General features: G+C 35.6%; 1 protein-coding gene across 1 annotated transcript; it reads right to left on the reverse strand.

Annotated features, from left to right (window-relative positions):
- Window positions 1-11,613: 11,613 nt before the first annotated feature.
- LOC139849058 (uncharacterized) lies at window positions 11,614-13,854 on the reverse strand. The gene is made up of 3 exons (XM_071838733.1): window positions 13,448-13,854; window positions 13,270-13,396; window positions 11,614-12,924 (listed from the first exon to the last, which is right to left on the reverse strand). Exons 1-3 carry the CDS (start codon window positions 13,852-13,854, stop codon window positions 11,614-11,616), a joined length of 1,845 nt encoding a protein of 614 aa, XP_071694834.1.
- Between the last annotated feature and the right edge of the window lie 353 nt (window positions 13,855-14,207).

Raw genomic sequence — 14,207 nt, forward strand, 5'->3', positions numbered from 1 at the left:
TGAAAAACCAAGTTTTACCTTGTTAAATTAGCATATACATAAGTTATATTACAGGTCTTGAAGTATTTTAAAAGTTAAGTTAGAAGGATCTATTTAGTTTGCAAACAAGTTTGAAAACATTCAAACTATGTTCTTGTTGTTAAACTTTTGTACCACAAAATAAGATAGTTATATATATATGAATTGAATAAGGTTATGAACATAAATTCTACCTCAAGTTCCTTGGATAAGTTTGCTGTAAAAGAGGAGTAAGAAGCTAGAATCAAAAGGGTGATAGAAGTGGATGAAAGATTGGAAGTAAGTTGGTGTTCTTGGGAGGTTTTCTTGAAGTGTTGTTGTATGGTTTTCTTATGGTGTTTTAGTATGGTTTTTGAAGCTAGATCTTTATGGAACTTTGCTGGATTGTTATGGAGTTTAGAGAGTAAGAAAGAGTGTGTGTTTTTAGTTAAGAGATTGAAGTAAAAATGAATCAAAAATGATGATACATATATACTCCTAAAAATGTGATCTTTAAGGATAACATGACAAAATTCTAGTTTGTATTTTTGTAATTAGTCTTGCAATGATTCAAAAGTAATTACCTAGCTCTAAGGGCATGAATAATGGCTGGTTAGGTGGTGATTTTGATGTGTATTTACTATTAGTAAATACGTATAGGAGCTAGGTATGATACGAGTACAAATACTCTAGGTATACGTATAGAAATTTTGTGAAAAATGAAATGAGGATTCAAATATAGCTATCTTTTGTGAATACACTTATATGGTTTTATGTATTTAAGTTCTTTAAAAGTAATTAAATACATTACTTATACAATATATGTATAACATTATAAGTCTTAAGTATATATGTCAAATAACGTTACGTATTGTTATCGTTTGAAAACTTAAGTTAGTAGTTTCAAAATACACATATAACTTGTTGTTATTAATATAAAATGAGGTATTAAAACATTCTTTAATCATGTTAAATATGTATATATACATATATATACACAAACGTATAATTATCATATATTGTATAGTTCGTGATATCATCGGTCAAACTAGACGGTCAAACGTTGTGTAAAACTCTTTTCGGAAATATTAGTCTCGACAATTTGGATTGCTTATCATGTTGGCAAGGTTTAATTTATGTAAATATTAATCTTATAAGTATAGTATGATCGAAAAAGTGCGGGTCGTTACATTACCTCCCCGTTAAATAAATTTCGTCCCGAAATTTTAAAATTGTACCTATTTTGCGTCATCGAGAAACAAATGCGGATACTTTCGTTTCATCTGATCCTCTCGTTCCCACGTAAACTCGGGACCTCTTCTAGCATTCCAACGAACCTTAACAATCGGTATATTGCTCTGTTTGAGCTGTTTAACTTCACGGTCCATGATGTCGATTGGTTCTTCGACGAATTGTAGTTTCTCGTCGACATGAATTTCTTCAAGAGGAATGGTGAGGTCTTCCTTTGCAAGACACTTCTTAAGGTTTGAGACGTGAAAGGTATTATGTACTCCGGCGAGTTGTTGCGGTAACTCGAGTCGATAAGCTACCGGTCCAATGCGTTCGATGATCTTGAACGGGCCTACGTACCTTGGGTTCAGTTTACCCCTTTTTCCAAAACGTATCACACCTTTCCAAGGTGACACCTTTAGCATAACCATGTCCCCGACCTGAAACTCTAATGGTTTCCTTCGGACATCGGCGTAGCTCTTTTGGCGACTGCGGGCTGTTTTTAATCTCTCCTTGATTTGCACTATCTTCTCAGTCGTTTCATGTATGATCTCGGGACCAGTTAATTGTCGATCTCCTACTTCATTCCAACAGATAGGAGATCTACACTTCCTTCCATACAATGCTTCGAATGGCGCAGCTCCAATGCTCGCATGATAACTATTATTATACGAGAATTCTGCTAACGGTAGATATTTATCCCATCCGTTTCCAAAATCGATCACACATGCCCTGAGCATGTCTTCAAGAGTCTGAATTGTTCTTTCACTCTGCCCGTCCGTTTGCGGATGATATGCGGTACTCATATCCAAACGAGTTCCTAGTGCCTCCTGTAGTGATTGCCAAAACTTTGAGGTAAATCTACTATCACGATCGGATATAATGGAAATAGGTATTCCATGCCTTGAAACAACTTCCTTTATATACAATCGTAATAGTTTCTCCATTCTATCCGTTTCCTTTATAGGTAAGAAATGTGCAGACTTGGTGAGACGATCAACAATCACCCAAATGGTGTCGTATCCCCAGGCAGTCTTTGGTAACTTCGTGATGAAATCCATGGTAATACCATCCCATTTCCATTCTGGGATTTCTGGTTGTTGAAGTAACCCTGACGGCTTCTGGTGTTCTGCTTTGACTTTGGAACAAGTTAGACATTCCCCAACATATGTTGCAACGTCTGTCTTCAAATTAGGCCACCAATAATGCGTCTTAAGATCTTGGTACATCTTTCCAACTCCAGGATGTATCGAATATCTTGTCTTATGTGCCTCGTTCAATATCAACTTCCTTAATCCACCCAACTTCGGTACCCAAATACGATTTGCAAAATATCGAATTCCATCTTCCCGCATAACGAGTTGCTTCTCATACTTCTTCATTATTTCATTTCCTATATTTTCTTTAGTAAGTGCTTCTCGTTGAACTTCTTTGATTTGTGAGTTGAGATTCATGCGAATTTTTATGTTCATCGCTCGTACTCGAATTGGTTCTCGTTCCTTTCTGCTTAGAGCGTCGGCCACCACGTTCGCTTTCCCGGGATGATAACGAATTTCACAATCATAGTCATTTATTAACTCAACCCACCTACGTTGCCTCATGTTCAGCTGTTTTTGATCGAAAATATGTTGAAGGCTTTTATGATCAGTAAACACAGTGAATTTAACCCCATACAAGTAATGTCTCCACATCTTCAATGCAAACACGACTGCTCCCAGTTCTAGATCATGCGTCGTATAATTCCGCTCGTGAATCTTCAATTGTCGGGATGCAAATGCAATTACTTTCTTTCGTTGCATAAGAACACAACCAAAACCTTGTCGCGAAGCGTCACAATATATTTCAAAATCATCGTTCCCTTCAGGTAACGATAAAATAGGCGCCGTAGTTAACTTCTTCTTCAATAATTGAAATGCGTTCTCCTGCTCCGAGGTCCATTCGTATTTCTTCCCTTTTTGCGTTAATGCTGTCAACGGCTTAGCTATTCGAGAAAAGTCTTGAATAAACCTTCTATAATAACCGGCTAAACCCAAAAATTGGCGTATCTGCATTGGTGTCTTAGGAGTCTCCCATTTTTCAATGGCTTCAATTTTTGCTGGATCAACCTGAATTCCTTTGCTACTAACAACGTGGCCAAGAAATTGCACTTCTTTCAACCAGAAAGCACACTTAGAAAATTTAGCATAAAGTTGTTCTTTTCTCAACAACTCCAGTATCAACCTTAAATGCTCTTCATGCTCTTGCTCACTCTTGGAATAGATAAGAATATCATCAATGAAAACGATAACAAACTTATCTAAATACGGACTACAAACTCGATTCATGAGGTCCATGAATACAGCTGGCGCATTCGTCAATCCAAACGGCATAACCAAAAATTCGTAATGACCATAACGTGTCCGAAAAGCAGTTTTCGGAATGTCCTCTTCTTTGACGCGTAGTTGATGATAGCCCGATCTTAAGTCGATTTTTGAATAAACACATGATCCTTGCAATTGATCAAATAAGTCATCAATTCTCGGTAGTGGATACCGATTCTTGATAGTTAACTTATTTAATTCACGATAATCTATACACATCCTGAAAGATCCATCTTTCTTCTTAACAAACAAAATTGGAGCTCCCCACGGTGAAGTACTTGGTCGTATAAATCCACGGTCCAGTAATTCTTTTAACTGACTTTGAAGTTCTTTTAACTCGGACGGTGCAAGTCTATATGGAGCACGAGCCACTGGTGTAGCTCCTGGTACTAAATCTATTTGAAATTCTACCGATCTAAATGGAGGTAATCCCGGCAATTCTTCCGGAAAAACTTCGGGAAAATCTCTTGCCACAGGCACGTCATTGATGCACTTCTCTTCCTTTTCGACTTTATTAACATGTGCTAAAATAGCGTAACATCCCTTTTCTAAACACTTTTTGGCTTTCAAACAGCTAATGAGTTTTAGCTTTGAATCACCCTTCTCTCCGTAAATCATCACCGGCATTTTATCCTTACCAGGAATACGAATTGCCTTCTTGGCACAAACAACTTCCGCTCCTACTTTGGACATCCAGTCCATGCCGACTATTACATCAAAACTTCCTAATTCTACGGGTATCAAATCAATCTTAAATGTTTCTCCGGCTAAATTTATCTTACAATCACGACAAATTTTATCGGCTTTAATTAGTTTACCATTAGCTAACTCAATCATGTACTTAGCATCTAGAGGTAATGATGAACAATTCAATTTAGTGTAAAAATTTATACACACGTAACTTCTATCGGCGCCAGTATCAAATAAAATAGATGCTGATAAGTTATTAATGGTAAACGTACCCGTAACAAGCTCCGGGTCTTCTCGTGCCTCTCTAGCATTAATAACAAACGCTCTTCCACGTGCAGGTCCGCCATTCTGATTCGGGCACTGACTCTTATAGTGACCTTGTTTTCCACAACCAAAACAAGTAATGTTAGCCAAAGCAGTTCTATTTGCGTTGGTGGCAGGAGTCTTGTTGCCATTTGTAACGAGAGCCTTACAATCTTCCGCAAGATGACCTTGTCGATTACACTTGGTGCATAACACACTACAGTAACCAAAGTGATGTTTGTGGCAACGGTTGCATAAAGGATTTTGTCCTTTATAACCAAAGCTTAAACCACTACCCGCACCTTGCGTGTTTTCTTGTTTCTTAAAAGATTGTTGTTGGTTACCTCGATCATAATTTCCATTCCACTTTCTTTTTTTACCTGATACCTTCACATCAGTATTGGATACTTTCTTATCCATGATGACCTGATCCATTAGCTCGTTTGCCATGGTTATAGCTTCATGAATTGTCTTAGGTTTCGATGCTGTAACATTTGCCTTGACCTTTTTGGGCAAACCAGCTTTGTACATTTCAATCTTCCGTTCTTCGGTTGGAACCAATTCAGGACATAGCAAAACTAATTCCATGAATCGCTGGTTGTAGTTGGTGATTTCAGTACCAACCACCTTCAAACTTCGTAACTCATCTTCTAACTTAATAACCTCATTCCTTGGACAATACTCGGTTATTATCATTGCTTTGAATTCTTCCCATGGAGTATCATAAGCTACATCTCCTCCTACCGCCTTCACATAATTCTTCCACCATGTGAGTGCACTATCTTGTAAAGTGCACGATGCAAACTTGGTCATGTCTTTTTCATCACAACCGCTGATTTTGAACACCGTCTCCATCTTTTCTATCCATCGGGTTAAACCGATAGGTCCTTCCGTTCCACTGAATGATGATGGCTTGCAAGCTTGGAACGTCTTGTAGGAGCATCCTACACGAGGATTTGGATTAACTGCAGCAGCTCTTGCAGCCTCAACCCATAACATTCTGTCGTTCACTCGCTGGTTGATGAGTTCCTCGAGTTCTTGTTCCGTCATTCGATTCAATCGCGCCATTTCCTAATGAAAGAAAATAATTATTCACATGGATTATTATAGATGTAGTGTGTATTTATAGTACATTATAGCTTATTAATAATATGAACTAGGTATTATTATAAAAGCCTTTTCTTCTTATTAGCGTTTTATAATTATATCTTGGGTAGTACCTACCCGTTAATGTTCATACTTAATAGCTTAGTACAGAATCAATTACTACAATCTAAATAATACTTAACCATGGAAAATTATTGCATTTCATACTTCAATATTTTACATATGCTTATCTTACATCGAACATTAAGCAAACCACACTATTAATATTATACAAAACATTATTCGATTCCATGGTTTGACACAGCAGCGCATCGTTTGATCTATTTTCTAGGACGTTTAGACACAAAGATTTGCTTAACGCTTATCCTAACTGTCTGCCTATATTTTGGCTGTGGGACAGAAGAACTGGATGCCGGGACAGAACGAATAGGAATAGCGGGGATAGGGGTGGTAGTGTTGAGTGGAATTGGTGCCACATCATTCTCATTAAACTCGGGATTTAGATTTTCTAATTCATTAGCCTTTCGTTTCTTTCCTAGTTCGAACTCGTCTTTTGTAATTTCCTGTATTTCTTCCTCGGGTTCACTTTCCTCCTCGGGTTCACTTTCCTCCTCGGGTTCACTTTCCTCCTCGGGTTCACTTTCCGAGTTCTCTATAGTTGGTTCATCCGGAATTTGTGAGTCTTCCCCAAGAATATCATTTTCGTCATCGGACAGGTTAATGACTGGAACGCCATCTGAAGATTCTGATTCGGAGTCGTTGATTGTGATAACAATTTTTGAGCTCGACATCTATCACACAACAACTAACCCATTAGTACTTATATAATATTTACATATAAATTTTAACCAACAGTGATAAGCAATGGTTTTTTTTTTTTTTTTTTTTTAAATCAGACCCGGTCAAAGTCCAGACTTACTAATGTATCCTAACGGCTTCTCGGTTAGACACACTAATGCAGACCTGGTTCGCTAAGACCAACGCTCTGATACCACATGTCATAACCCGTCCTTAACCATAAGAACGTGTTAGATAACGTATGATTTCATTGCGAGGTATTGACCTCTATATGCGACATTTTTAAAAAGGAAAACTGCATATATTATACATTACAAACCAAACCATTATTTTTGTTACAAGCTTTAGACAATAAAAAGATGATTATCGTTTAACGATAATCTTCGACTTACAAACTTTACAAATGATAATAACAACACGATTTCTAGCATATTTTACAACACACGTCCTCGGATATGCAGTTTTATTTTTGACACATATATGAGTACGCATGATCCTGCTTAGATTCAACATAATGCAGCGGAAGCTTTAATTATCACCTGAGAATAAACATGTTTAAAAACGTCAACATAAAGTTGGTGAGATATAGGTTTAGTGCGCAGCAATATATATATATAGACCACAAGATTTCGTATATAAACATTTCAATAAAAATATTCTAAGTGGTTGAGCACTTGGTAACCATACTTAACATTTTCACGTCGCATATTCCCTTTAATATGAAATCTTACTACACCGTACCAAGTGTAGTCACAAAACGAAGTACTGTGCAACCGTTGAATACTGGTCGTCCAGTCCGATTGGGGTTGTCAGGCCCGATAGATCTATCAACAGGATTCGCGTTTACAATACCGCTGTAAATATTAGTTACCAAGCTACAGGGAAGTATGCCAGTGGTACAACTCAACGTAGAATATATTTTTCAGTTACTTGTGTCCATATCGTAAAACATAAAATACATGTATTCTCATCCCGAAATATTTAGAGTTTAAAAGTGGGACTATATACTCACTCTTGTCTTGATGATATATATATTTTGACTCGGTCTTCCGGTTGATATCACGAACCTATCCATATATAATATATCAATATGTTTTCATTTTTAAACAAACGTTATAAATATATACTTGTTATACTTTTAATACTTTGAATAATTCCTTAGTCCGTAGTTAGCAGTCCGATGTTAGTAATTCAATTTTAATGGTTCATTTTTAGATGTTTAATATACCCGCAATGAAATAAATAAAACCCCCAACGAAATCAATAAAACCCCATCGTATATGTGTTGGTCGAGATTAATCTTGACCCATGGTACCGGTGTTGTCAAATGACGTGTTGCGTACATAAAGTACCGGTGTTGTCAAATGACGTGTTGCGTACAATCATGGGATCTTATGATTAATCTTCTCGTGTTGTTTACGGGTGATCCTGAACCATATAAAATTGAATTATAAGTACATATATATAAAATATCATGTTATCTTAGAAATATGTGATTTATATCATTTTTTTCCAATTGATCCCGTAGTTGAAATGATCTAGGATAACCAATTTTGTTTCGGTCATAGTTTCTTCGTTACAAATCCGTTTTCGTTGATTCAAATTGCCATCTTCTTGGATCGAGTTCTTCTTTAAGACTATGAACTGTAAATACCTTGGTTTGTATTCAAAATCATACGGCATAAGTGAAACATTAGTGAAACATATGAAGTTAAACATTTTTGTTACAACAAAATCATTTAATGACCATTTTTCTAAAAATACTTATACTTTGAAAAACCAAGTTTTACCTTGTTAAATTAGCATATACATAAGTTATATTACAGGTCTTGAAGTATTTTAAAAGTTAAGTTAGAAGGATCTATTTAGTTTGCAAACAAGTTTGAAAACATTCAAACTATGTTCTTGTTGTTAAACTTTTGTACCACAAAATAAGATAGTTATATATATATGAATTGAATAAGGTTATGAACATAAATTCTACCTCAAGTTCCTTGGATAAGTTTGCTGTAAAAGAGGAGTAAGAAGCTAGAATCAAAAGGGTGATAGAAGTGGATGAAAGATTGGAAGTAAGTTGGTGTTCTTGGGAGGTTTTCTTGAAGTGTTGTTGTATGGTTTTCTTATGGTGTTTTAGTATGGTTTTTGAAGCTAGATCTTTATGGAACTTTGCTGGATTGTTATGGAGTTTAGAGAGTAAGAAAGAGTGTGTGTTTTTAGTTAAGAGATTGAAGTAAAAATGAATCAAAAATGATGATACATATATACTCCTAAAAATGTGATCTTTAAGGATAACATGACAAAATTCTAGTTTGTATTTTTGTAATTAGTCTTGCAATGATTCAAAAGTAATTACCTAGCTCTAAGGGCATGAATAATGGCTGGTTAGGTGGTGATTTTGATGTGTATTTACTATTAGTAAATACGTATAGGAGCTAGGTATGATACGAGTACAAATACTCTAGGTATACGTATAGAAATTTTGTGAAAAATGAAATGAGGATTCAAATATAGCTATCTTTTGTGAATACACTTATATGGTTTTATGTATTTAAGTTCTTTAAAAGTAATTAAATACATTACTTATACAATATATGTATAACATTATAAGTCTTAAGTATATATGTCAAATAACGTTACGTATTGTTATCGTTTGAAAACTTAAGTTAGTAGTTTCAAAATACACATATAACTTGTTGTTATTAATATAAAATGAGGTATTAAAACATTCTTTAATCATGTTAAATATGTATATATACATATATATACACAAACGTATAATTATCATATATTGTATAGTTCGTGATATCATCGGTCAAACTAGACGGTCAAACGTTGTGTAAAACTCTTTTCGGAAATATTAGTCTCGACAATTTGGATTGCTTATCATGTTGGCAAGGTTTAATTTATGTAAATATTAATCTTATAAGTATAGTATGATCGAAAAAGTGCGGGTCGTTACAGTGATGAAGACTTGAATACGTGCATTAGTTATTGCACAAAGGAAAAAATCACCCAACTTCTAATCCGTGTTCTACCTTGTACCATCTCAAATGAAGGATCAGTCCACACACAATCACCCAAACGCACACGCATTTCCTGAAGCTAAGTTGATATTTGCAGCAACACGAACGAACCTGTTATAAATGGTGAATATTATTCACTGCTAGGTTTGTTTTTAGTTATATATCTATATATACTAAATTAATGTGAAACACTGTCAGTAATGCTTATGATTAGACCATGCTTATGAGTTTTTGTATGATCCCAAGTTGTCAACTTGAATGGCCTGTTCTACTACGCTTTTGAAGAAAATTGATGTGTTCAAAGGTATTTGTCAATGGAAACTTTTTATGGCATCTCCACTCTCACGCACGCACTTCATACAATCACATATATGAAGTTATGATGTTATTGGGTTCCCTTTTCAAATAATGTACACGGCATGATGACAATACATATACATAATATATATATACATGCAATTACAGTTACAAATTGATTATTGATTACTTAAAAGGTCAGGATAAATTTTTGTACACCATATTTAAAGTCCTCAATAAAAAAAAAAAAAAAATATATATATATATATATATATATATATATATATATATATATATATATATATATATATATATATATATATAAAATAAAATAAAATAAATTATTATTATATATAGTATCAACTAGTTGCGGAGCCCTCGCTTCGTGCCCGGGGGCTCCGTTTTAAATGCGTGTTAAAAAAAAAGTTTTGATCTATTTTGTAAAAAAGATAAAAATTTCGACATCTAACATTGAAGTGTTGTTTCTTTTGTGAAATTTGCTTCTTTTAGCGTTGGGGTGTTTTTTTAAAAAAAAAGTTAGATGATCTATTTTGTAAAAAAAAATGTTTTTCGACATCTTTTGGTAGCATTGAAGGGTTGTTCCTTTTACGAAAGTTGTTTTTTTTATCGTTGGGAAAAAAAATTTAGCACAGTAGTGGCCTATGTGGGTCCTACTGTTTCAGCGCAGTGTACAAGTTGGTAAAGCGTAGTGGGTTTTATTATTCAGTATTTTTGGTGTTAGTGATGAGATAAATAATAATAATAATTTAGAATATAGGTATAAAGTAAGGAGTTCGATTTGTATTTTAATAAAAATTAAGAGGTTAGTTTTGTGAAATGTGGAAAAATAAATAGTGCTATTCATAAGTAATAAGACAAATTTTGTCTATTAGTTATATTAAAAATATCAATATCAATTAGAAAACACAGGAAGAAAAAAAAAATAGAACTATTCATTTGAAACTTTTTCACAATTTTGTCACCTTATCCCCGGTCTTTACATTATGTTAAATTTCACCCCCTTTTGATTACCTTTTTAATTTTGCCCAACCCTTTAATTTTAAGGGATATATATTAAACACTGTAAAATAATAACACAAAGACATAAGTAGTTGGGTGGCTTGGTGGCCTTTATTCTTTCCAGATGGGTGCAGGTTCGATTCTTGCAGGGGGCATTTTTATTTTCTTCTTCTTCCAGACTAGCGATTTTGGGCCCAGCGAAGCTGGCCGACCCGAATACGTGTATATAGGGAAATTCGCCCAAATACACTTTTTTAAAAACTTTTCTTCCAAAATACACTTTCGGGAAAAAAATTGTCTATTTACACCATTAAGTCGACCACCCATTGGGTCGACTACCCCTATAACCGGTCGACCATTATAGTTTTCAAGGTAGTCGACCAACATGCTTCATTGATGTTGGTCGACTACTTCAATGATGTGGTCGACTGCAAGGTCGACCGACTTGTTAGCCATAAGTGGGTCGACTAACCCTATTCGACCATCCTTGCGTTGTAGGCGACCGATTAGTGGGTCGACTAAGCATAACTCATACTACTATTGGATAAGATATATCAGATAAGATTTTTCATGAGTCCCAATGTAGTCTGCCATCCAATTTAGTGAAATAAACTTTAATTTGAACAACAAATATTATATATTATCTCATACTACATTTATTGATTACACAACAAATAACACAAGTTACAGACACAACACATACACGACAGTTAAACGGCTAGAAAACATACGAACACACATACCTATCATCCATGGCAGTTAAACACATTTAAAACACAAAAAAGAAGCTAATCATCACTCAAATTGTAAGTGGAGCCAAATTGTGTTGAGCATGAGTCTTCACGTTTTCCTTTACCCTTGCCCTTTACCAACCCCTTCGGCTTTGCCTTTGTTTTTGAGTTACACTTGGACTTTTGTTTACCTTCAGAAAGATCATAATGTGCGGTGCAAGTTGATCTAGTATGTCCATATTCCAAGCAACGACTGCATTTTCTTTTAGATTTGAAATTGTCTTTGTCCTCTCCTTGGAACGGTATACGAGCAGTACTCTTCGGTCTACCCGATTGTCGCTTTGTAACCAATGGCGGTAGGACGGTTTGTAGGTGTCCTGGATCTATCCATTCAGAAATATGATCTAGCGGGTTAATATCTTCCATGTATGCCGACTTGTACGTTTCAGTGTGGAAATACTTCTGAACGTGTGTAGTAACGTTACGTAGGACAAAATACCTTGCTACTGCCATTACATGTCCACAGGGTATACCGGAAAACTGCCATTGTTTACATGTGCAAGTTTTATCTTGTAGATTGACTTTACCGCCTTTTTTCATATCCAATACCTCAAACTTAACTTGTGATATCGGTTTGACAGTCCAACTAATAGACTTACGATTTCTTTTACCAAGCTTACGCTCTGCATATGGTGTGACAGGGGTTGTTAAACCATCGGCAGTGTTTCGGTGTTCCCAAAACCATTGTTGAACTGAAGTTCTAAAGAATTCAAGAAGCATTGTAATCGGGAGTTTCCTCGCATGAACTGACAGTGCGTTCATTGACTCTGCACTATTAGAAGTTAGGTAAGCATACCAAACACGATCTGCATGATGTCTAGACCATCTGTTGAACCCAACAGTAGTGAGTGTATGTGCACTGTCTGGGATACGTCGTGCTAGTATACCATAGTGGTGATCAAAATCAGATTTTCTATACGCTTTGCACATTTTCCAGTAGTGCCACTCGTAACTTTTAACCCTTTTAGACACACTTTTGAGGTTTCCCAACAAATGTCTAGCACATAGTGCATGAAATACTTCTGGAAATACGTTTGATATGCCAGCAGCTATTGCAGGTGCCCTGTCAGATATAATGGTAAGATTAACAATACAACACCCCGAAGACTGTAGAGAGTCTCTTAGATTACCAAAAAACCATGTCCAATGATCGGTGGTCTCTCCTGCTCCAATACCGTAGGCTAATGGAAGGATTCCATTGTTAGCATCCATAGCGACAGCAATCAAGTTAGTCCCCAAGTAATGACTTTTTAAATGAGCCCCATCGACTATGATTACTGGTCGTGCATAGTTAACAAACGAACGTGTCTGCATATTAAAGTATTGAAACATTATTTTTAAATACGAGTTGAATTAATAAGTAAATAAAGAAAGCATTAAACATACCGCTGCACCAATGGACATGTAACTCATAACAAATCTGCCTTTGTTGTCCGTTCGAATGTTGGTTACACTACCTAGGTTAGACAATCTAAGATTATATAGATAATTAGGTAGTATTTGAAAGGAATCTTCAAGACTACCCCTCAACATCTCAATTGCGTAACATTTGGCTTTCCATGCTTGGTGGTATGATAGACTTATTTTAAATCGCGCCGACATATCAGTCCTTATATCATTCGGTCGATAGACACGACCTTCTTGTTTCATCACCTCTTTCAGTATATTACCTAGGACCTTCTTGGTGGCATGCTTATTGTTCGGAAGAATTTGGGTATTTGAGCACGTGTGTAGATCATTCAACTTCCGTACTTGAAAGTTGTTGCTATCTTGTATACACCTAGCAGTAATTTGCCATGAACAATTTGGTGATATTCATGTAGCTGTATACCTTGACTTGTCTGAGTACTTTGGTTTTATCTGGAACCCTTCAGTAACACACTTTGTACGTAATTGCATAAAAAAATCTTCCTTGTTTTCGAAAGTCTGATTCAATTTAACTAGATCTGAGGTTTCATATATTGTCATTGATCTAGGTTTCATTTCGGGTTGGGTGTTCGACAGTAACGGTGGCATGTTCCAAAATATATCATCTGGTTGGGGATTATACTTAATTGGCTGGTCATAAGTTTGTGTTTGGTCGACGTATTCATCTTCGTATTCATCATCACTATCAGGAACATCATCCTCATCAACTATGTAGTTAGAAAAAGTGTGTTTTGTTGGTTTGATTGGATTCACATTTTCCATATCATCATGCTCAGATCCGCTTTGATCAGATGTATGTAGGTCAACCATGTAATGATCTTCGTTACCTTCAAACGGTGGTTGTTTATCATTCAACAAATTGGTGTATTGTATTTGTTGGTTGATTTCATCTGTGGTTTGAGTTTGTAAGTTGATCTGATTTACAGATTGATTTTGTAGGTTCGAATTATTTGTGTATGGATGTGGTTGGTTGTACTGATCAGTGTATGGGTGGTGTAGGTTGAACTGATTGTTACTTTGGTGTTCTAGGTCGTACTGATTGATGGTGACTGTTGTAGGTTGAACTGATTGATGGATGACTGTTGTCGGTTGAACTCATTATTGTATGGATGATGTAGGTTGAACTGTTGATTGGATTGCTGCGGTAGATTGAACTGATTATT

This window comes from Rutidosis leptorrhynchoides, chromosome 5 (assembly GCF_046630445.1).
Source record: "Rutidosis leptorrhynchoides isolate AG116_Rl617_1_P2 chromosome 5, CSIRO_AGI_Rlap_v1, whole genome shotgun sequence".
Lineage (NCBI taxonomy): Eukaryota > Viridiplantae > Streptophyta > Magnoliopsida > Asterales > Asteraceae > Rutidosis > Rutidosis leptorrhynchoides.